At 37.7% G+C, this 26,117-nt stretch overlaps 1 protein-coding gene across 7 annotated transcripts in view; it reads right to left on the reverse strand.

Moving 5' to 3' along the window:
• Positions 1–20,145, reverse strand: part of CP (ceruloplasmin) — a 59,101-nt gene extending 38,956 nt beyond the window's left edge. For all 7 annotated transcript variants that reach the window (XR_001443141.3, XR_001443140.3, XM_015131781.3 and 4 more), the window contains exons 1-7: positions 19,715–20,145; positions 10,138–10,385; positions 7,829–8,041; positions 6,873–7,046; positions 5,013–5,267; positions 3,835–4,006; positions 124–263 (exon numbers count right to left, since the gene is read on the reverse strand). Coding sequence is in view for 5 of the 7 variants with exons in the window: in XM_015131781.3 (XP_014987267.2) it covers positions 124–263; positions 3,835–4,006; positions 5,013–5,267; positions 6,873–7,046; positions 7,829–8,041; positions 10,138–10,385; positions 19,715–19,860 (1,348 nt within the window). In the remaining 2 variants the exon portion in view is untranslated. The remainder of the gene's footprint in view (positions 1–123; positions 264–3,834; positions 4,007–5,012; positions 5,268–6,872; positions 7,047–7,828; positions 8,042–10,137; positions 10,386–19,714) is intronic.
• Between the last annotated feature and the right edge of the window lie 5,972 nt (positions 20,146–26,117).

The raw sequence follows: 26,117 nt of genomic DNA on the forward strand, positions 1-26,117 counted from the left end.
TCTTCCACACACCTACTTTACACATAGAAATCATGCAGTAGGTCCTGACGTTACTATTCTTTCTGAGGTTGATTTAGCCCATGGGAAGCATATACCAGCCATAAATATTCTGCAGGGACTCACCCAGGATGCCAAGATGCTCTTCTTCAGGGCCTCTCTCCTTTCGATTTGTGAAGGAGGCATCTGTGTACTCACGATAAACCAGCTTTTTATAAGAGCCTCCAATTCTTGTGGTCCCTTGTTCAAAAAACACCGCTGAGTCACTGCCGGGGGAAAAAAATGTTTAATGCTGGGGTTGAAGTAGAACAGAAAGCAGGTATTCACTTAAGGTGCTAATTTAAGAGAAAAATTCTGACCAGTGCTTAGAGATGAATATTATCCATGATTTAGAGCAATCCGTACCAGTTACTCAAACAAAGCAGACAGTTCCAGGCCACTCATAGAAGGATGGTCAGTTAAGAAGTAGAGAATCATGGAGGATGTTTATTTTTTCAAGTGAAGAGAAAATTTTCAAAAGGGCCCCTGTCAATCCCTTGACAAAGGATTCTACCATAGACTCTTTTTATCAAATTGTGAAATGTTTAAAAACACAGTGGCTACTCTTTTTTTTTTTTTTTTTTTGAGAGGGAGTCTTGCTCTGTCGCCCAGCCTGGAGTTCAGTGGCACTATCTCAGCTCACTGCAACCTCTGCCTCCCAGGTTCAAGTGATTCTCCTGCCTCAGCCTCCTGAGTAGCTGGGACTACAGGCATGTGACACCGTGCCCAGCTACTTTTTTGTATTTTTAGTAGAGACGGGGTTTCACCGTGTTAGCCAGGATGGTGTCGATCACCTGACCTCGTGATCCACCTGCCTCGGCGTTGCAAAGTGCTGGGATTATAGGCATGAGCCACTGCGCCTGGCCCACAGTGGCTACTCTTTGTTGTGTATTAGCACTGGCCAGCTGCTCAGGAACATTTATTTATTTATTTATTTATTTATTTATTTATTTATTTATTGTTTTTTAAGCAGAGTCTCCCTTTCTTGCCCAAGCTGGAGTGCAGCGGTGCGATCTTGGCTCACTGCAACCTCTGCCTCTCTGGTTCAAGTGATTCTCATACCTCAACCTCCTAAATAACTGGGATTACAGGCGTATGCCACCATGCCCAGCTAATTTTTTGGTTTTTAATAGAGATGGGGCTTTGGGATGTTGGCCAGGCTGGTCTTGCACTCCTGGCCTCAAGTGATCCACCCGCTTTGGCCTTCCAAAGTGCTAGAATGACAGGTGTGAGCCACCGCACCCGGCCAGGAGCTTTTGTTTATTAGCTGAAACTCACGTGACATCACCACAAAGTTGGTATTATTCTCCCTATTTTGCAAATGAAGAAATTAAATTTCAGAAAGGTAATTATTTGACTTGCACAAAGCCACCTCATTCATCATTTCTTTCATTTGACAACTGCATCAAACACCTGCTCTTTGCTGGGAATCTTGCTACGTGTTGATGACTTAATCATAAGCAAGGTGGACTCATCCCTATCCACATGAACCTTACATCTAGCAGAGAAGACAGTCCAGAACCCATCAATATAATACAGTGTAATAAACACAGGGTGTTATGGAGCATTTCTTTGAGGTTGGGGAAAAGTGCAGCGAAGAGGCCACAAAGATGTTCCAGAGGAAGTGATTACTTAAAACTATCTAAAGGGGGAGTAGAGTTAGCAAGATGAAGTGTGTGTGTAGTGCGGAGACTAGGGCTGGTGTATACAAAGAAGAAACTGCCATGAGAAGGCTTAGAGAAAACAGCGAGTGTGCCATGTTCTAGAAAATGTGGCAGAAGCATAGCATGCAGGGCAGGGCAGAGGAGTGAAGAATGAGGCTTAGATAGATGGGAGATAGGCAGGAGGACCTAGTTAAGGTTTCAGCCCATCCCAGGGCAGTGAGAAGCATTTGAAAGATTTAAGCATCCAGGATTAGCATTTTAGGAGGATCCCTCTGGTAGCTGTTTGGAGAATGCATTGGAAAATAGAAGATTGCAGTAGGGAGACCAGTCAGGAGCCTGCTTTTCTAATCTCAGTAAGAGGCAGAGATAAGTTCATAGGTATTGGCAAAGAAAGTAGATAGCTTTCAGAGATAGTTTCTATAAAATGAGGCAGTACTTGATGAGGAGAGAAGTTTGAACAGCCTCATCCAAGTGGGGATGTCACTAAGCTAAAGTTTGAAATGCAAATCTGAAATTCACAAAAGCCTTCTGAATTGGAGATGCAGCTTTAGGAGTAATCACATGTAGGTGTCAGTGTAGCCTGGGACTGACATCTCTGCTTCAGGAGTCACAGGTCTGGGCTGAGCGAGGCCTAGCTATCCATTTATTGTGTGATGTTGGATGAATTACTTAACCTTTCCAAGGAGGGTATTTTTAATATGGATGGCAAACAGGGATTCTCTGAGGAAGTGATATATGAGTAAAGACTTGGAGCAGGGGAGTGGCATCATCTCATTGACGTTTTTGAAAGATCACAGTACTGCTTTGTAAAAAATCGATAGTAGGAAAGGAAGACAAACAGAAAGAATGGCTGGGAGGCCGTGGAAGTCATTCAGACATGTACAAAGAGTAGCTTGTGTACATTAAAGGACACTATCAAGAAAGTGAAAGACAACCCATAAAATGCCAGAAAACATTTGCAAATAACTGATAAGGAATTAATACCCTGAATATATAAGGAACTCCTACAGGTCAACAACAACAAAAAACCCCACTTCAAAAATGGCTGAAGGACTTAAATAGATATTTCTCTGAAGAAGATACACAAATGACTAAAAAGTACATGAAAAGATCCTCAACATTACTAGTCATTAAGGAAATGCAAATCAAAACCACTATGAAATATCACTCATGCTCATTAGGATGGCTATTAAAAAAAAAAAAAGAGAGAAAGTGTTGATAAGAATGTGAAGAAATTGGAACCCCTGCACATTGCTGATGATCCTGTAAAATGGTTCAGTTACTATGGAAAACAGTAATGTGGTTTCTCAAAAAATTAAAAATAGAATTACCATATGATCCAGGGATTCCACTTCTAGCTGGATATGCAAAAGAATTAAAAGCAGAGTCTTGAACAGTGATATTTGTATAACAATTGTTCATAGCAACATTAGTCACAATAGCCAAAAGGTGGAAACAACCCAAATGTTTATCAACAGATGAATGAATGAACAGAATGTGGTATATACATACAATGAAGCATTATTCAGCCTTAAAGAGGAATGAAATTCTGATGCATGCTACAACATGAACAAATCTTAAAACATTATGCTAAGTGATATAAAAGACACAAAGGAACCAAGATCATATGATTCCACTTGCATGAGTTGCCTAGAATAGGAAAACTCATAGAGACAGAAAGTAGAATCGAGCTTGTCAGGGAGTGGAGAAAGAGAGGAAGAAGGTTGTTACTGTTAAAGGGTTCAGAGTTTCTATTTGGGATGATAAAAAAACGTTCTGGAAGTGGATAGTTGTGATGGCTATATAGCACTGTAAATGTACTTCATGCTGCTGAATTGTACAGTGTCATGTTTTCTGAAATGGAAAGCAAATTAATTGATTTATCTAGTTGTATTCAGTGTTTTCTTAGGACTTTGTCAAGCATTTGATATCTTTTGAACCCAATTTTTTTCACGGACTCAAAACTCATAGTTCTCAAACTCAGACTCTTACACCCAATACCTTAATAAATATTTAGCAGTCTAGTTACTCAATATCAGATACCAATTAAAATTGTAATTGCTGAATTAACCTTTTGTAGTTCCTTTGTGTAGGGGAGAGCATATTTTGAAATAGTACTCTTTTTGTGAATTACCTTTCAGGTGCTGTTAAGTTTTCTTTGGTGAAGATGTCTATACCAGAGGGAGCATAATTCCAGATGATTTCCTCAGCGGCAATGTAGTAGTGTCTAACATGCTTCCCATAGGTATTACCCTTTGATGAAGACTTGTTACACTCCTGGACCTGGAAAAAAGCTTGCAAACCAGCTGAAATGAAACAGAAAGAGGCATTGATTAATGGAGCCAATGTTTCTCCTATTGCCCTGTAAACACTGCTCGGGTGATGACAAGTAGAAATTGAAGGAATAGACAGATAGAAACAGTACTATAAAGGAGGGCAAACAGCTGTAAATAAATTCGTGATGGAAAACTCAAGTTTAAAACAGACATACTTTGTTTTTTATGTACATACAGCATAGAGATATTAAGCATATGTGTTTTTAAAATATGGTACCAGTTTCTGTGGGGTTTCACTTGGTAGTTCTTTTGATGAGAGAAAAAGAACAAATCTGTAGATATGCAGAGAAGAGAGGCTTTGATGTATTTTAAGGGGTTGTATTGGGTGGAGGAGGAGGTACCAAATGAGCATGTATTATAGCTCTCTTGTACAAGATGGTTGTGCATCTGCTGTGCTGGGCCTTCTGTGGCCCAGAGCATATTTGATAAAAGCAATTATATTTGCAGGTCAAAGTAAAGTATCCGAACTCCTATGTTAAACTTAATTTATTCAGTAGACCAATATTAAAAACTAATATTTTTCAAGAACAAGGAATGTTTTTATTGCCTAAGTTAAAGAGATAAAGGAAGAATTTATCGAGTTAAACTAGGGGATGGCCAGGCTCAAATAAAGAACAAAGTTAATTATACTTGATGGAAATAAGTTGAAAAACAGGGTACTTTCCACTGCCACATACAATTTTTCTGGATTTTACAACACTGTACATTTTACAAAGTTGAGTAAGTATATATAGTACTATACTTTCAGGGCCAGTTGTTCTTTCCAAAAACTAATATATTTTCAGATTTCATTACTTTATAATATTCTTGTCTTACAGTCTTTTTTATTATAATATTTTATATATACTATCATAGGAATAACACTAAGATGCCAGTTCAACGCTCAGATTATTTCAAAGATATTTAGCTTTTATATTCTGATTCCCAGTAACCACCTTTTTCAGCTGACTGCTAATTTCAGATAAAGATATCCTACCTTTCAGATGGTTTAGATTCTGACAGCTGAGCATCCATTCTCCAGGGTTCTGGGCCACCATATAAGCATCAAACAGGGTAGCAGGAAAGAGGTTGATTGTATCAATACGGTAGTTCTTGTTGGTCAATACTTGCCCGTGAAAGAAAGCTGCGTGCACATCGACTTCATTACCCATACCAAAAAGGTACCATTTTACTCTGTCTTCAGCACACATGGAGAGTCCTGGGAGACTTCCAAAAGTGTATCCATTCACAGCTGTAAGTCAAGAGCAGAGTTTGTGACTAATAATCATTAATGCTTGAGATAGTGAGAGTTACCTCTATATAAATAGAATCAATTTGGAATGGAAAATATCTGGCACACATGCTGGTATTCCTCCCTCCTATACTCATGTCAGACATTGCTAATCAATCACAGCACTCTTTCATTTTGGAACTGAATTCAGCCTGAGGATTCTTATCAATACCATAGTAACAGATGAACACAATACTGAAGATAAAACCTACTTGCTGTCTTTGTTATAAACTATACACATTGTGTGTATGTGTGTGTAAATACAGATGTGTGCATATATACACACATATAAACAAAACACACACATAGAATTAATAGAAAAAAGATTGAAGATTAGTATTCAATGAGTTATTAATCATGTTGGTAGAGTAGTAGTATGGATGTTTTTGCTTATCAGAAATTTTCCAATTTTCTACCATAAATTTCTTTTGTAAAAAGAACATAAGAATAGCTTTTTTAAAAGATTGCCAGACAAAATTTTTAAGATTGGAAGAGATATGAAGGAGGGAAAAAATAAAGAAGGACAGCAGGGACAGAGCCACAAAGACCTAAAAGTTCATATGCAAGGTGGCCTGAAACACTCAGAAGAAACTTATGGTCATTGTTCAAACTGGGTGGCCCTAAACATTTCCAAAGTGGAAATTAGTTCTGGGAAGAATCCTGAGTTTACCACATGTGACACTGGTACCAAATCAAACCTGCTCAGGCTAGAATTTTGAGTATCTTTTTATAGCAACTATTTTTGTTGGTACACAACAGAGATAGGATTAAAGTATGGAAAGAGGACCTTCCACCCAGATAAAAGTAAAAGTTAGAAACAAAATCTGTACTTTGTTAATTAGTTTCTTTTTCTACTTTGGTAGTATAGTTATTTTTGTGCTCTTGGTTTCTGAGTACAGGTTATTTTGAAGAAGTTAAACACAAACAAACAAAAATCTCTACTTATTCGTCTAGTTGTTGTTAAGGGATTCTGTTTCTCATGCAAATTATGAGAAATAGATAATCTTACTAAGCTCATTATTTTGTGTCTGAGAATTAAGAAAAAGTCTAAACTGTAAAAAAAAAGCATTTCTAGAAAAGTAAAGTGAACTGAAATGTAGAAAAGAATGATGCAGACTAGGGGGCCCAGTGAGGGCAACATAGTATGTAGAATGAATACCTTTCAGAACTCATGGTTTGAACTATTTTCTTAAATATAGTTAGATGCTTTAAAATATAATATAGTTTTAAGTATTTAGTTCAATAATTTGGAACTGCCTCAAATAATTTTTAGAATGAGTCTAGTGGATAAATAAATGTATTAATGTCACATACATATGCATTAAACCATAATTGATGTTTTATCCTTACCAGTTTGGGAAACAAGTTTGGTGCCTCTGGCTTTACCTGGCTTAGAATTTTTATTTTGACTTACTTGGCTGAATATCAAATTGCACATCCAATATGCTTTGTTATAAGGACCACAGACTAGACACGCAGTACTTACTTATGTGAGGGAATAAGCTTAGCAGAATTAATGGATTAAGGGGAAAAAAAGTAAAGTTAACATGTCTTCTATAATCTTACAATGCATTCTGTTACTCTCCTGGAAGTCTTCGTTGTCTTTGTCAACTTTCTCTGGTTCTAAGCAGTAGGCTTGAATGTTGTCTTCTAGGTACCAGCTGAAATTTTCATCCACCACAGAAAACATCACCACAAATTCTCGGTCAATATTTTTTTCTTTTTCTTTATCTAGAGAATCTGGAGTTAAAATTACTATTTTAGTAAGATTAAACTTTTAGCATGTATTTTGACTTATGTTTTCAGGTGATTTATAGTTTTAAAAAATTTTAATATTTATTTTTTTCTAATAAATCATAAGTCTGGACCAGTCACTCCTGTTTTACAGACATAGAAACACTCAGGGAATTTTTATGATCAGTATCTGGTGCTTGGAAGACATTCCTATATCTGGATATCCGCTGACCACATAACTATTAAATGCTTTTTGGCAAATGGGAAGATTGGAATTCAAACTTGTGTGTCTGTTTTGTGGTGCATATAGCCACAAACTGAGACAAGTCTTTATAGGTAACTGTTGTTCAAGTTAGGATTGTATTTCAGGCTCTTGAGCTACATTGTTTTTTTCATGATGTTAGAAATAAATACTATGATATTATGTTTACCAATATAGTATGAGTAACTACAGATCTATCACCGTGAAGTGCCTTTTTGGTAGTCACATTTGGTAAAGTCATATGTCTCTTCAGCACCACTGTTGGAAGTTAGATACAGCAAACTGATCCCTGGGAGAATATATTTCTTTCAGCTTAGCTTCATTGGCATTTTCCCCATATGAATGCTTGTTCCATTTATCCCTTCTTCTGCTAGTCCTGCCTGGCTCTTCCCTGCCTTTTTTTCTAGTCACCACCTCTCTACCTTACCTACTCAATCTCAACACAGAAGACTTGACTTATTTTTAAAAGACAAACTGCCCTGCCCCTGTCTTTAATAATGTAAAAAATAATGTAAAAAAGATGTACCTTTTTTACAGATTATTAAAGGTCCGATGAGTCCTGAGGCAATATCTTTTGGAGCATCAATGTGGGAATGGTAAATCCTAGTCACACAATTGCTATCTCCTTCACCAGGACTTTGTTCTTCGGTGGCAAGCAACAAGTATGTATACTGCTGTCCTGGATATACTTTGTCATCTGCTTTTTGAAAATCTGTGGTGTTATCAGGGTAGATGGCCCCTAGGAAGCAACATGCAATGAAGGTACAAAGTGAATGTGTTTGAACTTAAATGAGAGAACAGATAATCCATTAATTCATTCAGCAAACATTTATTAAGCATCTACTGTGTGATCCTTGGGGATGTGATATCCTATTTGGACATAGGAAAATGAAAGGCTAATGGCTAGGGTGTTTAGAAGCTTCACAGACATTTTTAATTTTTTTTAGTATCTGACTGGGTTTTCAGAAAGCAAAATGACTTTTTGTTTGCAATGTAAAGAACTCGGGTCATGGTATGGAAGTCTGAGAAAAATGGCTACCCTCTTCTAAATTCAAAACTTCTTATGTGATCTCAGAATTTTGCCCATGAATTAGCCATAAAATTAAAAAAATTTATACTCTTAATTTTGGAAATTTCCAAACATACACAAAAGTTGAGAGAAGAAAATGCTGAACCTCCGTGTACCCATCAAACCAGCTTTAACAGTGATCGACTCAAGGCCAATCTTGTTTCATCTGTACCCTCACATACTCTTATCCCCAGTATCATCAAATTATTTTAAAGCAAATCTCAGACATCATATTCCATTTATAAATACTGGAGTATGTATCTCTAAAAGATAGGAACTCTTTTTTTCTTTTAATAAAACCACAGTACCATTACCATAACTTTAAAATGAATGGTAATTCCCTAATAAACCATGAAATTATTAAAAAGAAATAGGATGACAGTCAGCCTTTTATGCTATGAATGTAATTATCCCTAAACAACAACAAAAACAAGAAAAGTCAACACATTCACCTTCTAAAACAATATCTCTTTTAAAAAGACAACAAATACTGAATCAAATCTAATTTTAAATTAATTTCCCTACTTGATCATTATAATTTCAATGAACTGTAGCATGACTTCAGCATTTTTGCTTATGACAACAGCTGATATTTATTGAGGTATTACTATGTATTCTCATTGTCTCTATTTTATAGGTGAGGAAACTGAAGCTGAAAGAATTTTAGCAATTTGTCCAAGGTCACTCAACCAGTAAAAGGTAAGGCTGGGGCTCAGACCTTGGTCTATTAATTTCACCTTGCTTTTCATCACTACAAAATACCACCTTTTTTACCATCATTGTTAAGGACTAAGAATAAGATCACTGGCACCAAACCTTATCTTTGTTTTTCAGGTAATATTTTCAAGTTTTCTAAGTTCTACATTCAAATGACTTTTTCAGTTAATTGTGTCTCATATGTGACTAGAGTCATCCAGGCACATGTACAATTTGACTGACATATGAGACTACTTATGCCACCTTAGCTGGGGCAGAGTTTATCTAAAGTTAGGATAGGAGGTAACAACAGCCACAGTATGTTTACATGTAGGAACTTCAGAGATAAGGCAATTCACATCTTGAGTCCTTCTTTCTCTTCCCTCTGGATTTTTGCCTCTTCTAGGCTCTAAAGCACATTGTCCATTTCTCTTATACTGACTATTTGGCCAGAAAGGATTGGGCACAGGGGAAGAAGCTCCAGCTCTCTCTGACTCTCACTGAGTCCACCTAGAAATTCTCTCACATTCACACTTTCCACAAATGAGTGCAACCAAGAGAAATATGCCATTATTATTATATGGAAACAAAGTACCTATTAATAAAATAGTTGACTGGGTGCAGTGGCTCATGCCTGTAATCCCAGCACTTTGGGAGGCTGAGGCAGGCAGATCACGAGGTCAGGAGATCAAGACCATCCTGGCTAACATGGTGAAACCCCGTCTCTACTAAAAATGCAAAAAAAAAAAAAAAAAAAAAATTAGCCAGGCGTGGTGGTGGGTGCCTGTAGTCCCAGCTACTTGGGAGGCTGAGGCAGGAGAATGGCATGAACTCCGGACTCAGAGCTTGCCGTGAGCCGAGATCACCCCACTGCACTCCAGCCTGGACGACAGAGTGAGACTCCATCTCAAATAAATAAAATAAAATAATAAAATGAAATAAAATAAAATAGTTAAGAACTGAATGGCAGTTATAGGTCTTATCCAGGAGAGAAGTCCACAATTGTAGAAGCTAAAAGTCACTTCTACTGAAAAGTAAGAGGAAATTCCAGCTACATGAGCTAAACTTACCCTCATGTTCCTTATAGTAAGTTATTCCATGTGAATGAAAGGTGTAGGGCCTAGAGGCAAAGTTTTTTAAGTGTACATAAACTTTATCTCCAGTTTCAGCTTTGATAATAGGGCCTAAAAACCCAAGCCAGACTGGTTTTTCTATAGTCGTCCTAAAGGTTTCATCTGTGTACTGAAGATAAAGGGCCTTCTTATATAGTCTCCCAATTCTATCTGGGCCATTTTGAAGATAGATATTGGAATGTTCCCTGCAAAGAGAAAGAAGACAACTCTATCAGAAGCCATCATTTCTAGGGATGACATTATCATTATAATTTAATAACATTATAATTAGAGAAATTAATGACCACATCACATTGAATGTTTGCCTGTTGTAGGGATGCCTCCAAAGTTGAAGTGGAGGGCTGGCCGTTAGCCCTGTTATTTTCATTATGTGAGGCTTCCTTATCAGATATATGTCAGAGAACTGTCTGCGAAGGCGTCATAGAAATATAGTGCATCTTACTGAAGTATTCTTCCATGATTTTTATACTAAAACACAGACATATTATGTAATGGAATAGAATACAAACTTAAGCTGAAATATTAAAATAAACCAGTTAATTAAGACATTTTTTCACTTATACCTTTCTTAGCTCTGGAAAAATTTGAGTTTATAACTAATCAATCTGGATATTTGAGACTTCAAAGTATGTGTGTGTGTGTTTATATATTTTTTTCCTTAAAGTAAGATTAATAAAGCTAAATTAATTCTTTTTAATTTCTTTTAACAGCACTAAATCAAAGCTAGAGTTGTTGATGCATGCAATGTGTGTGGTTTTTAAATTACTTTTGAATTTAAATAATCCCTGTGTTTTTTAATCCCTCACTAGTGCAGATACTTAACATTGAATGTTTGTATTCTAGTGAATGCCCATTAATAGTTGCTTAAAACTTTCTTAAAAATATCAGTGAAGAAAATAGCAATCTGGAAAAGAAAAGATGGAAAGAAAGTAAATTTGGTTTGAACTGATTTCTTGTGTTATCCAACTGAAGGCTGTATATAGCCCAGTGGGATCTATACATGGGCAATATCATGTAGCCATTTGGCAGGACCCACTTAGATTCTGGCCTTTGGCAAGCCCCTCCACAACCAAGGCTCTTCCATTTGAATAAAAACTGCTCATCATTGTGGGTGTGGGTGTGTGTGGGTGTGTGTGGGTGTGTGTGTGTGTGTGTGTTGCCTTCTTTCATCTTAGTGATCTTTGATACTTTACCAATTTCTATTCAACATTTGTGGGGCTGAGTAACCTGACTGAGGAACAAATTTTGTCTTGTTTCCTCAGTTGTAAGCTCATTGGTAAAAGTGAGATATATTTTTCTTTCCCTTCTTCAAGACAAGAGCAGAGCTCGTGCGAGAACTCTGGACTTTCACTGCTACGGAATTTAAAGATGTGGTTTTTCAAAAGTCTAAGGCCTGGTGTTTCTTAAGTTTGAAATGCACAGGAATCTACTGATGAACTTAGTGAAGTGGAAATTCCTGGGGCACAACTCCACTGATTCTGATTCTGTGGGTCGGGGCAGGGACCAGGCATCTGCATTATTAACCAACACACTGGTGTCTTTTGATGAGATAGGCTGCTCTGGGCCCCTGGATAACCTGTGTTGAAGAGGCTCTAAGGTTGAAGGTTAAGAGAGCTGCCCAATCCCAGAGGCAGTGGGATTTCTGATACCATGAGGCAGAAAGGTAGAAAGCTCTGTTTCCAGGTCATACATGGTGGTGGCAGGACCTCTGCGGTGGTGGCTATGTAGATTAAGCCTGAGTGCTGGGGCCAGGTAGCATAGCCACTTGGCAATGGTCCTGGTGGCTGAGTTTGGGCAGAGTGAGCAGGTGTTGGAAATAAGAGCCACCATTCTCTGGATTGATCAAGGAGTTTCTATGATGAGCGTTTCCTCCTAGTCACTACCATATACCAATACATTGGGAATGCCAATTTCCCTGAATTGTATAAACCCGAATTCCCAAAGAAGATAAAATTGTTCACTAAAAAAATGACTGAGAAATATGCCATTATTATTATATGGAAACAAAGTACCTATTAATAAAATAGTTGACTGGGTGCAGTGGCTCATGCCTGTAATCCCAGCACTTTGGGAGGCTGAACAGCCCTGCCCATCCCCCACCCTGGTGGGAGGGCTAAGCTAGAAGTTAGAAAAATAAAGTGTCCTTATTTGCAGCCTGTGTGGAGCAGCAAAACTGTGGGTATACCCTCATTTTTCCTATTTGTTTTCACCTTCTAGTTGTTTGTTGCCATTTCCCAATTTGTTAAAGCAAAACAGGAAAAGATTGGGAGAGACTTCATGGACACAGGTAGGCATGGGAAAAGGGCAAGACACTGGTGTGAACTCTGTCCCTAAACCCATAGCAAGGAACGCGCAGAAAGAGTCTTAATAAATATATGCCTTAACAACAGCAAAATTGTTGCATCAAAGACCACTGAGATTAAAAGCAGAGAGTCATTCAGTCCATATGACTGATAAGAGGACAACAAGAGTGCAATTTCAGTTAGGTACACAACTGCAGCTGCAAAGTCTACAGTACAAAGGTACAATTCCACTCTGGTCCCACCAGAACCCTGGACCAATCAATCTCACAGAGACTTGTCTGAGCCCCAGGGTAAACTTTCTTAAGAGTCTGAACACACTTTTATTTCTGAGAGATGAATTTGATAGTATTTGGAGACTTTACTCCGTGCTTTACCATGTCCTATTGGTACACATCTTACGTAGGTCAAAGTTAAAAGTTAACCCTCAAATTCTTAAGGCTTCATTTAAATAAAATGTGTATTTATGTTTTCTGAATGTAAATACACTTTGGCATACATCACGTCCTATTTTGATAAACTATAGCAGGCTTTGTCAAAATGCTTTTATTGCATTGAAATGCTCCTGTATTAATCATTTCCTAAAATAGGAAGAACATTGCCATAAACCAATACCTAAGACCAAGACCAAGACCTACATTGCCTAAGCTTTGTAACTAATTTTTCTAAGCAAATTTTTTTGGGGGGTTAAAATTGCTTTTAAAATTATTGATCTGAAGGTACAACATGTCTAGGCATTTTAACATTTGAAATTCCTTTTATACATATTGCAATATGCAAACTGCTTTTTGCATCTTGCCTTTTATTGTGAAAAAAACTGTCTTAACCAAATTGGAAAATATTTTACACTGTGTGACACTTTGGAAGAAGTCTATTTGTTTATGCTTTGTCTCCAAATAAACATTAAAAGGTCATTAGAGGCTCTCTATTTAATTTCGACAGCACAGCTTGGGGACAAAGGGTCAGTTACTGGAAGCTTGCGGGAAGTTTGCCAGTCAGATATTCAGCCACAAGAATCTATTATAGCTGTTCTTTGAACCAAATAATTCACATTTAATTGTAGTTCTTCCTGTTGACAATTGTAATATGTTCCTTTCTATTCATTACTATAGACATATCTCCCTTCAAGTAATCAATCACATTCCCTCTTTTTAGCCCCTTATTTTAAAAAAGAAAAGCCTGCTCCTATAATTTCTGGTAGTCTTAGACCCAGAAATGCGTTTTTAATAGTAGGATAATTATTTTTAGTATTGCTTTAGTAAGATATTAATAATGCTATTCCCTCCCATAAATTTAGAATTCACTCTTGGTTTATGCTTAGACATGGTTCCCGAAACTCGGGTATTATAGGTGAAAAGTTCCTGGATTTTTGACTTCATTAATTGAGACATAATATATTAGTTTTTTATTGCTGCATAACAAATTATCACAAAGTAGGTTGAAACAACACCCATTTATAATCTCACTATTCTGTGGGTCGGAAGTCTGGCATGGCGTGGCTGGGTTCACTGCCTCGGGCATCACCAAGCTGAAATCAAGAGGCTGCTGGGCTGAGTACTTATCTGAGGCTCTGTGGAGAAATCTGCCTAGCTCATTTGGGTTATTGCCAGAATTCAGTTCAATGGGGTCATAGAATTAAAATTCCTGTTTGCTTGCTGGCTATAGGCCAGGAGCCTCTCCCAGTTTCTTAAGGTGACCTGTATGCCCTCCTAGATGGCCCCTTTCATCTTCAAGTCAGCTCCAGTGTGTGGACTCTCCAGATAATCTCACTGACTAAAACATAAATCATGATGGTGATGTCTCATCCTGTTCACAGGTTCTGGAGATTTAGGATAGGATTTCTTCCTGGAACCACTTTGGAAATGCTGCCTGCCATAAACAAGAATCATAAGGAAAACAGTCAAAAATTAACTACTGCAAGAATATGGCAGAGACTCAACCTAGGTGTATAGAACACAAATTCAAGTGATTTGCCAGTTCTAACTAGCCTTCCTCCACTGGCACAGCACGAATTCAGTACCTAGTGATGAATTTTCTTTTGTCTGTGTTCTCAGGAGAAATAGAAACTTGATGATAAATGGAGTTTGGTAAGTGTGAAATGTAAGTCACTTAATTAGCTCTTCCACACAAGCTGTCTTGTGTGAAGTGTTTGTACTGCACTAGCGATTGCTTGCTTTTTTTTTTTTTTTTTTTGAGATGGGCTCTTGCTCTGTCGCCCAGGCTAGAGTGTAATGGCGTGATCTTGGCTCACTGCAACCTCCACCTCCTGGGTTCAAGCAACTTTCCTGCCTCGGCCTCCCAAGTAGCTGGGACTACAGGCATAAGCCACCACACACAGCTAATTTTTGTATTTTTAGTAGAGACAGGGTTTCACCATGTTGGCCAGGCTGGTCTCGAACTCCTGACCTTGTGATCCACCCGCCTTGGCCTTCCAAAGTTCTGGGATTACAGGTATGAGCCACCATGCCCAGCCCTATTGCTTGCTATTTTTTATTTGGCAACCTTGGAGAATGAGTCATTTAAACTAAATTTTCCAGAGAATTTTAGCTAGTAATTGTACCTATTTAAGAATCATTTAAATATTTAAAAATCATTTTTGAAGGAATGGTAATAAATTGGGAGGCCATTAGGCTGAGACAGTGTCAGTGCTTTGGGTTCCTACCTAAGCAAACCAAAACCCAATTCAGTGTAGTAAACAGTAAAATGAAACTTCTAATCCGTAACTAGAGACTTTACCAATCAGAAGCCACCAACTAACATCTAACTAGGGAGTCTCCACTTTAACCAGTCTAATATCTATTTCTTAGGCTGAGAATACGTTATAAAACTTTCCTGGCTGGGCGCGGTGGCTCACGCCTGTAATCCCAGCACTTTGGGAGGCCGAGACGGGCAGATCATGAGGTCAGGAGATCGAGACCATCCTGGCTAACACGGTGAAACCCTGTCTCTACTAAAAATACAAAAAATTAGCCAGGCGGGGTGGCGGGTGCCTGTAGTCCCAGCTACTGGGGAGGCTGAGGCAGGAGAATGGCGTGAACCTGGGAGGCGGAGCTTGCAGTGAGCCGAGATCGCGCCACTGTGCTCCAGCCTGGGCGACGACAGAACGAGACTCCGTCTCAAAAAAAAAAAGTTTCCTCCCTGCCTAGAGGAGCACTGATTGAACTGCTTGTGGTCCTAGGGCACCCAACTGATGTGGCTGAATGCTTGAATAAACTTGTTAAACTTTTAATATGCCCAAGTTTGTCTTTTAATAGGGGTAAAATCAATGCCTTTAGTGCAAGCTTTTTCTTTAAAAATATTTTATTTGCTTCTTTGTTTTCCAAAACAGGGGATATAATGGGGAAAAAGCAACTTTTTGGATAATAATAGTGAAATGAACACTTATTGAATACTTATTACATCCTGATCACTCAAGATCATAATGATAGGAATTATGATTACTATAGGGTGGAATGTTCTTTGTTGTCTAGTTTTTTGGTCAGGATTTGAGCTGTTATTTCTTCTTGGTCATTAGGCCTGCTTATAGTGACATCTTCACTGTACCATTTGTTTTGGACACCTACAATGGAATGAAAAACCCAGTAATAATGTTTGTAAGAACTCCATGTTAAGAAAGTCTCCAAGCCTGAGTGAGAGCCTATGAAGTCAAGTGTAAAAGAGTTTTGTGATGGCTGCTCTTATGCTTAAAAATTTTTTGACTTATTTCCAGCTTCCTAGAGGTCATTCAGAAAAAAAAGTAATCTGAAGATATCAGAATTACTATAATTTTGGCTATTATATAGTCAATTAATTCAGTAAATAATTAACTAATGCCTACTATGGGCCCAGAACACACTACTGTGTTTACTAATTGTTTTTATGTGTATGTCATTTGTTTTTAATTGAATATATATAACTTAGGATCCGGAATTATATCTTATAAAGTCTTTAAATATTTATTGATGTGTTGAAGTGACAGATAAGGCACCAACCCAAGTAAATGGCAGTATTGAGTATAAGGAAATTATTTTCCACTTCACCCTTTTAGAAATAAATATCATTGGCATTAATACCAGAGAAGTAAACTCTATTTTTTTAGTCCTCCCCAAACCTACACATTTTTGTCTTTTAGTATCTGTCAGTGTTTTCAGTTGCACTAACCCTGCATATAATCCCCTAAGGTGACTTTTCTATTTTATTCTGTTGCCTGATTTGTTCTATAGCATGAATCTCTCTACATGAGGAGCAAGGAAAAGTTTTTACAATACAGTTTATGATTTCTCCTATCTTCCTATATATCTTTTACTTACTCATTTAAACTTATTCAGAAATGTTTATTTAGTGTCTTCTATATTCTAGGTACTAGTGACCAAACACTAGTTCCTGTCATCTCAATGCATATTTTCCTGTTCATCATCCAAGACCTTGAAGATCAACATTCAGCTTAAACTCGATTCTTTACCTAAAACTTATATTGCACTCTTTCACATCTTATTCTTCAGCCCATTTATTTCCACTCCTTTGTAGTCATCACACAATAAGGAGTACCAACCATGTCTTGTGATACTCCATCATCCTTCACTGACTGGGCTAAACATGCTGCAAATCTGGGACAAAGAAGGGACCAAAAGGTTGCTATCTGCACACATCTATGCAAAAAGTTTAGCATAGTATTGGCAAAATTGCTGAAGTTGTATTCAAAATTCACTGGTCAGATATATGGGGGGAAAAAAATCACAGAGCAAGCAGTCCCACCTAGAGTTTGCACAACTGTAGCATATTGTTGAAGCCAAGGGAGATGTTAAAGTCACAGGACAATGACAAAAAGAGAGGTGGACTTTGCAACTAGAAGATGCTCCATTTTTCCTTTTAAGGATCCTAAAGTATCGCTATTAAGTATACTTTTTAAGTAACTGATATGGTTTGGCTGTGTCCCCACCCAAATCTCAACTTGAATTGTAATAATCCGCACATGTCAAGGGTGGGGCCAGGTGGAGATAATTGAATCATGGATGTGGTTTCCCCCATACTGTTCTCATGATAGTGAATAAGTCTCATGAGATCTGATGGTTTTATAAATGAGAGTTCCCCTGCATAAGCTCTCTCTTGCCTGCTGCCATGTAAGATGTGCCTTTGCTCCTCCTTTGCCTTCTGCCATGATTGTGAGGCCTTCCCAGCCATGCGGAACTGTGAGTCCATTAAGCATCTTTTTCTTTATAAATTACCCAGTCTTGAGTGTGTCTTTATTAGCAGTGTAAGAACAGACAAATACAGTAAATTGGTACCTGGAGTGGGGGACTACTGTAAAGGTACCTAAAAATGTGAAAATGACTTTGGAATTGGGTAGCAGGCAGAGGCTGCAATAGTATGGAGGGCTCAGAAGAAGATAGCAAAATGTGGGAAAGTTTGGAACTTCCTAGGGGCTTGGAGGGCTCAGAAGACGGGAAGGTGTGGGAAAGTTTGCAATGTAAGACGTGCCTTTGTTCCTCCTTTGTCTTCCACCATGATTGTGAGGCCTCCTCAGTCATGTGGAACTGTGAGTATATTAAACCTCTTTTTTTTTAATAAATTACCCAGTCTTGAGGATGTCTCTATTAGCAGCATAAGAAGAGACTAATATAGTCACAATGGGGTAAACAATCTTGTACTCATTGGATAGCTTCCCTGGCACAGACAGGCCATGGGAGTAATTAAAAACAAAGGAATTTCCTCTGCCCCCATTCACCAAATTCTAAATAAACTCCTTCACTCTTCTACTCCCTGATTTTTAGAATGAAAGATTTTTTTTTTTAAATTGAAGCATAGTCAGGGCAATGTCTTGCATTTAGTTTATGCCTGATAAAGCTGATTTGATTTTTGATCATGAACAATGACAGAGTAGTGGTGAGTGGGGGCATGGAAAAGGATAGTATTTTTATTTTTTTAATGTGTCTGACTTTTTCCTTGGAAATAAAAATCTTGTATAATTTATATTATATTTAATCAAGAAAATACTGAATCCATGCAAAATAATGTTTTTGGTGAAGCTGTAAAAACATGTCATATTCTTTAGAAGATAATACTATCTTAAAACAGGTTAAAAAAAGAAATAATTACAAGATGTATTAGTTTTATTTACAACCACTTATCTTCAGGTCAGAAACTTTCCTTACTGTATATTATTAACTTCATAATATAATAATAGGATATTATTATCAGTTATGTATTTATTTTTATGGTGAAAAATTTCAACTTTACATAACATTTAAAGAGAATAGTATATACTCATCAATAACATTCAATAATTACAAACTTTGGCATCCTTATTTAGTTACTTTTTAAAGATATAATCTTAGCAGCTGGTGGTCATTAGGCTTGTTTGTGTTTTATCACCACTGAAATACATTTTAATGTAGTGAATATTGATTTTGAATTCCAAGTTCCCATTTGGTGGTTAATGTTTAATTAGCATTACTAAAAGTGAAGACCTCGGTATAGATTAACTTCGGTACAAAAAACTTCAAGGAGAACTAAACATTTTTTGTTTTTCTGTGTAGTGAATATTGCTTTCAATAAGAGGATTTTCCAACTGAAATATGAAGACATTTAAGTTACATGGAGCTTTTTGAGGACCATCCTAATAAGTGCCTGACATTTTTTATGCATATATGTGCCAAGCATTGTACTAAGAGTTTTACATGCACTCACTCTTTAAGTAACCTTATGAGCTATGCTTATTATCCTCATTTTACAAATTAGGAATCTGACGCTGTCAAAGATTAACCTACTTAACTGTCTGGAGTCTCTCAATAAATATCAGGCAGAATCATATTTGCTAAAATCATATTTTATTTCTATAAGTGATGTTTTGAAAGATATAAAAAAATTTATCTCTATCATGAATAACCATTAAATGGTGTAATAAACATAACATTTTATACAGTAATTGTTTAAATTAAAGAAGTTCTGCATAAACAGACAAAAAGACAGAATCCTAATCAGAGATGGAGTAATGACCATGGGAGGTAATAAGAGGTGAACACAGATCCCAGGAACAACAGGAAAGAAGCAGAGTAGTCCCCCAAATAAAAAATATACAGGAACATAAGGGAGATTGATTCAAGTGTCCTGGGTTTCAAACCCACATTTTGCAGTTTCTGTATATAAGATATTTTAAAAATATTTCATCTTATTGGCTCTATTATTTAAAAATAATTTAAAATTTTGGTCTATAAACAATAAAAATAGTGACTTACGTGTCAACAGAAATAAGTTTCTTTTCCCCATGGTCAGAGGCATAATCCCAAGTTGTTTCAATAATTCCAATGTAATAATGCTTTTCTTTCGCCCAGGCCGGGGTACTATATAAAAACAGAAAAATACCAAGTATCAAAATCTTCATTTTTTCCCCTTCTTGGAGCCTGAGAAGCAATGAAGTAAAATCAGGAGCAGGCAATTTTATAAATAAGACTTTCTTCCTTATTTGCTTGATTGACACAATTTAGTGTTGCACAAGAGTAAATTGTTTCATTAAAGCAAATATTTTCCAATTCAGTTAAGTTCTCGTAAACCACCAAAAAACCACTTCTTGGTTGCCAGGCTTCTCTGACTGAAAATAAAAAGTCAACAGTTATTGTTGGAGACATTAGAGTGTGCATAACTCTGCGCCTTTTTCCATTCATTGTGTAAATTCCAGGAGGGCAGACAACATGTCTAAATGCTCCCTTTGTTCCTCTGACAATATGTCACAGCACAGAGTCCTGCAAACAGTGCACTTTTAGTAAATCAGGATAAGGATTATGTAAAATGAATAAAAAACATGTAGCTTTTTACTACAGTCGTTCTTAATGACAGGGATATGTTCTGAGAAATGCATTGTTAGGCTCGTTTTTCACCGTGTGACTATCATAGATGTACTTACACAAACTTAGATGATACAGCCTACTATACATCCAGGCTATATGGTATAACCTATTGCTCCTAGGCTACAAACCTGTACAGTATATAACTATGCTGAATGCTGTAGACAATTGTAACACAATTATATTTGTGTATCTGTACATATATAAACATAGAAAAGGTACAGTAAAAATACATTATTATAATCTTATGGGACCACCATCACATAGGCAGTTTGTCATACACTGAAACATTATTATGTGGTTCATGACTATTTCTAAAAGTCTAACAAGTGATTAATTGCAGCTTTATGATATGGAACATGATATCTAGCATGCCAAATTTAAGTAAACAAAAATAAGAATTTAATTTAGAAGAATGTATCTATTTTATGAGCTTGGACCACATCTGCATAAAAACTTTACCAGATCATTCTGTATTGCTATATGCAAATAACTAGCAGAGCCTAACAGGGGCTAATAACTTTATTTTAATCATCAAATAAACCAACCATAACTAAACCTGTCTTCAGAAGCAAAGATTAGTCTTAGTAAATAGAAAGTACCCCAGTTTATTATATAAGAGTGAGATTTCTCTCTTTGAAGTGGACATGAATTTTAAGGTGGAAGGCTTTTTTTTAAAACCCTGTTTTTAGTCAGGAAGTATATGTCTAAAAGTATGAAGTGGCTTTTTTAGCTGAAGAAAATCCTGATAACAGTTGACACTGTGTTAGTATAATTTTTTTTCTCTCAAATACCTCAAAATATTGTGTATTTGCTAAAGGTCACTTGTTGAAATAGATTGGTATAGAAGAAAGCATCCTGATATTTGAAAAATTCATTCATTTAGAAAATATTACTGAATGAGCCTCATTGTGTGCCAAGTTCTGTTCTAGTCATTGGGAATACAGCCAGTGAATAAAACACCTACCATCATGGAACTTACATTCTACTTGGGGGAAACTGACAATATGAAAATGGAAAATGAAATACACAGTATTAGTGGTAAGTGCTATGGAGAAAAATAAATCAGAGAAGGAGAATAAGAAGTGCTAGGGAAAACAGCAGGGTAAAGATCAAAATCTGATGCTACCACATGACCTCCAGTAAGATACTTCAGCTCAGCCTCAGTTTCCTCATCTGAAAATCTCAGGTTAATTGAAATGACCCATGTTAAAGCAGACGGTGGAGGAGCTTCTCTCACCAGCTGGTAATAACCTTAACTAAATGGCATGATACAGAAAACTGAATCATGTTGCCCAGGATGCCCCAAGACCTCCTTCTAGGACTGCCTTGAATAATTGTGCTGTCATGTCCACTGAGAGGACTGAGAGGGATTAAAATCTTGCCCAGATGTCAACCCCGGCCAAAGTTTGCCCTTGGCCAAACCCTGTGCCTTGCAAGAAGCTGCTTTCCCTAATGGTTCACACAGATAGGGGGCATCTTTCAGCCGTTTATCCTCCCCAGAGCATGGGGAAGGGGGCAGTGTTTTTTCTAATTGGCATGAAGCCATGATGTGAGCCAGCAACTGTCCCAGCCATTTGCGTTTCATTTTTCACTCAGTGCGCAAACTCCACCCCAATCCTGTGGATGGAAAGATGTTGATCAGAGCACAGTAACCATGCCCAAAGTCACTTGTTTCAGCAAATTGTACCAACCAACCATCCAACAAACAAACCTGTTCAAATAGTTGTTGAAGGTTCCAGAATGTATGCATAGCACACCCCTCATATTGGTGGTGAAATGAAATGGTTAAACAGTAACACTGTGACCAGTGCCCTTGTGAACATTTAATGGTGTAACGCAAAAAAGGTCATGCAGTTCATATTTCTGTTCTGTTTTGTGGTAATTACTCTTGTCATCAAAGGGCATGTGACAGGAAGTGGGGAGAATTCTCTGAGCCTTAGGACTATTTAAACAGGAGGGAGAGGGGCCGGGCGCGGTGGCTCACGCCTCTAATCCAAGCACTTTGGGAGGCCGAGGCAGGCAGATCACGAGATCAGGAGATGGAGACCATCCTGGCTAACACGGTGAAACCCCGTCTCTACTAAAAATACCAAGAAAAAAAACATAGCTGGGCATGGTGGTGGGCGCCTGTAGTGCCAGCTACTCCGAAGGCTGAGGCAGGAGAATGGTGTGAACCCGGAAGGCGGAACTTGTGGTGAGCCTAGATCACGCTACTGCACTCTAGTCTGGGCGCCAGAACAAGACTTTGTCTCAAAAGAATAAACAAATAATAAATAAATAAATAAATAAATAAATAAATAAATAAAAATAGGAGGGAGAAGCCCCTGGGAGCTATTAAGCTCAGCCATTAGCAGAGTCATTTTGCACTGCAAACTTCATTACAGTGATTCCAGAGATAGTACTTTAAAATGAAATTTGTATAATGTCGCAGTTGAGAGTTTTCTGCACTCAAGAAATGCACCACAACAGCACAGACTGGGGTGAGACAAGAAGGAGCAGAGGGGCACCAGAAGCAGCCTAGGAAACTTACAGCGTTGCAAGAAAGAGAGGAATCTAGACTGCGGAACAGCCTGTCCTCTTCGCTGTGCTTGTCAAAAGGTTTTTACCTCAGAATCCCAGGGTATATCTTTGTTATAAACAACAAGTATATGTCTAAGTTAACAGCTTAGTAACCTGAGTACAGTTATGTAACAGAAGTTTTAATCATTTTCCACATTTTCTTTTTTCTTTTTTTTTTTTTTTCTTTTTTTTGGTCATCTTAAGGATTTCTGGACTGGGTGAATCTTATCTGCATTTGGCAATCACGATTCTGAGACTGTGGATGGCTAACGTCAAGGAAGCTGCCTTCTTTAGAGAATATCCCCTCTGTTTATTTCTGTCTGGCAGGATGCAATCTCTCTTTACTGCCACTATTCCTGTATATACCTTCTAGTTCCATTTTTTGCTGACCCTTGAGAACTGGCTCTTAACCTCTACTCCATGCCAACAGAATTATTAGGAAACCATCAAGAACTGTCCTTCACTTTGTGACAGCTGGAGACTCTGAGTACAAAATAGCAGGTCATTCTGACTATGACCAATTGGACAGATAACCATGCTGCTTTCTTTTTCACAGGAAATTGTGTAACTCTGGAATTTTAGAGGTGAGTGTGGTCACGTACAGACTTTGCTAATGAGTACACTGACTTGCCCTAGCACAGTGTGAGCATTGCTGATACTATTCTCCCCTATCGGTCAGGTCATGACTATTTTGGAAATGATCTGTCAGATAGGTCTTCAGTCATGTCACCATCCCCCTTTGGCTGCACATTAATGGGGTCATGGCCCTAGTCGTCAGCTCCTGGGATGTAAAATGGTCCCAGGCAACGGAAGAGAGAAAGCCCAGACTCTAACATACAGAAAGCCTTAACATACAGTAGTACTATGGGAAAGAGACTTTTAAAAAACAGCATAAGAATGTAGCTGAATCCTCCATTCTTGTTCTCTCACTACCTTGACTGTTATAGAAATCAAAGCATGTGATTTATCAAAAATGAAATAGAACCACAATAATATAATTTTTAAAAAGATTGAAGAACAACCCTTTTTAAAGGAATAACTTCATTCACTACTTTGACTACACAGAAATTTAATGCATGACTTTCTTGAAACGCTCTCCTCTCATAACACCCCTGGCCCATTTTCTCTTGCTTTGACCCCATGTGAGGGTTCTATACACTGCATAGCTCTTAACACTGATTTGTGTCCGGGTCTTAATTTACAAAAGGTGACTGAGTGACAATTCTGAGAGGCCAATGCCATTGAGAGAAAAGCTTACTGCTAGTCATGGCTCCCCTGGAAGCAGAAGACACAGCACACTATAGAGGGCCATGTGGGAAAGCACCGGAGTAGCTCCAGGCCGGGCTTCCCAGTCTGTCTGCACTCTAGAAGGAGTTTGCCTGGGTTGGGGTTGTCACATGGTAGATTCCAAACCTTCGTTTTGTCAGTTTACTTAAAGGTGACTGGGTTTAAAGGTGCTGATTGATTGTGAATAGCTTGGAGAGTAAATCATTATTTATTAATAAAGTTAAATAATTCATGTAAAATTAAAGTATAATAAAGCATAATAGCCATAATTTATATTATTTATATTATTATTATTTTTTCAATTTGGAGGCATTCCATCCTTGTTTATAGATTCACTCAGAAAATTGTATTATGGAACACAGTTTCCTTCCCAAGTATAGAGTTTGAGCAAAAGGGTAGGTATTTTTTAGAAATTAATTTTGTAATTAATTTTGTAAATTAATTTTAATTTGTATTTTAAGTTCTGGAGTACATATGCAGGATGTGTAGGTTTGTTACATAGGTAAATGTGTGTCATGGTGGTTTGCTGCACCTTTCAATCCATCATCTAGGTATTAAGCCCGCATGCATTAGCTATTTTTCCCAATGTTCACCCTCCCCCTTACCCCACCCCCCGACAGGCCCCAGTGTATGATGTTCCCCTCCCTGTGCCCATGTGTTCTCATTGTTCAGCTCCCACTTATAAGTGAGAGCATGCAGTGTTTGTTTTTCTACTCCTGCGTTAGTTTGCTGAGGATAATGGCTTCCAGCTCCATCCATGTCCCTGCAGAGGACATGATCTCGTTCACAAAAGGGAAGATACTCTTAAAGCATGTTTCTTTTCTTTTTTCTTTGACATTTTAAAAATTAACATGATTTCTGTCTGAATACTGAGTACTCATTATTAGAATAAGAGCACCTTCCAACAGCTGTGCAGGTGACACATTCCATTGACACATTCTTAGTCTTTGAATCTCTTCTGTTAAGAATTCATACAGATTACTACCCTTCCATTCAACTCCATTTACTAAATCATACTTCATCCACCTGATAAGTCAAAGTTTGGAACTGTGTTCTTAAATGAATGAATGAATTGGTTAATTAAACATTCTTGGTGAAATTTGGGCAATATCTTTTGCAGTTTCTTAAAGAATGCTCTAGTTTTATCAGCACCTTTGAAAGTCTCTGACTTGAATGTTTCTATGGAGGGAGTTACTTGCATCCATATTTCATAAGTTCTTAATAGTTTTAATATCAAATAATGAGGTATTACTGCTAATTTTGTCTGATTTTATAATAGCATTTTTACTATATTACTTTTTTTTTTTTTTTTTTTTTTGAGACAGAGTCTCGCTCTGTTGCCAGGCTGGAGTACAGTGGTGTGATGTCAGGTCACTGCAACCTCTGCCTCCTGGGTTCAAGTGATTCTCCTGCCTTAGCCTCCCGAGTAGCTGGGACTACAGCCATGTGCCACCACGCCTGGCTAATTTTTGTATTTTTAGTAGAGAGAGGGTTTCACCATGTTGGCCAGGATGATCTCCATCTCTGGACCTCATGATCCGCCTGCCTCGGCCTCCCAAAGTGCTGGGGTTACAGACGTGAGTCACCACACCCAGCCACTATATTACTTTTTAAAAGTTATTTTATGCTGGAGATACATAGTGGAGTATTTTGGAGTGAAATGATATAGTATCAGGAATTTGCTTGATTACACTCCAGGTTTTCATGTACTGCCTACACAGCTAAGAAGCTAGAAAGTAAAAACCTGAACTCTTGTTTAACCAAGCTCTGATTTCAAGTATTCTTACTTATTGTCTAAAGAAAAGGCTGTTAGCCAACTCACAAGACATTTCTAACCCAGTCTCCCTTGTTCCTTTCATGATAGAGGCTACAAAATTCTTTTCCAGTCTCCTCTGCAGTTAGGAGTAGCCAGCTAATAATGGTTTTGACCAATAAGACAAAGGCAGAA

Source organism: Macaca mulatta, chromosome 2 (genome assembly GCF_049350105.2).
Source record: "Macaca mulatta isolate MMU2019108-1 chromosome 2, T2T-MMU8v2.0, whole genome shotgun sequence".
NCBI lineage: Eukaryota > Metazoa > Chordata > Mammalia > Primates > Cercopithecidae > Macaca > Macaca mulatta.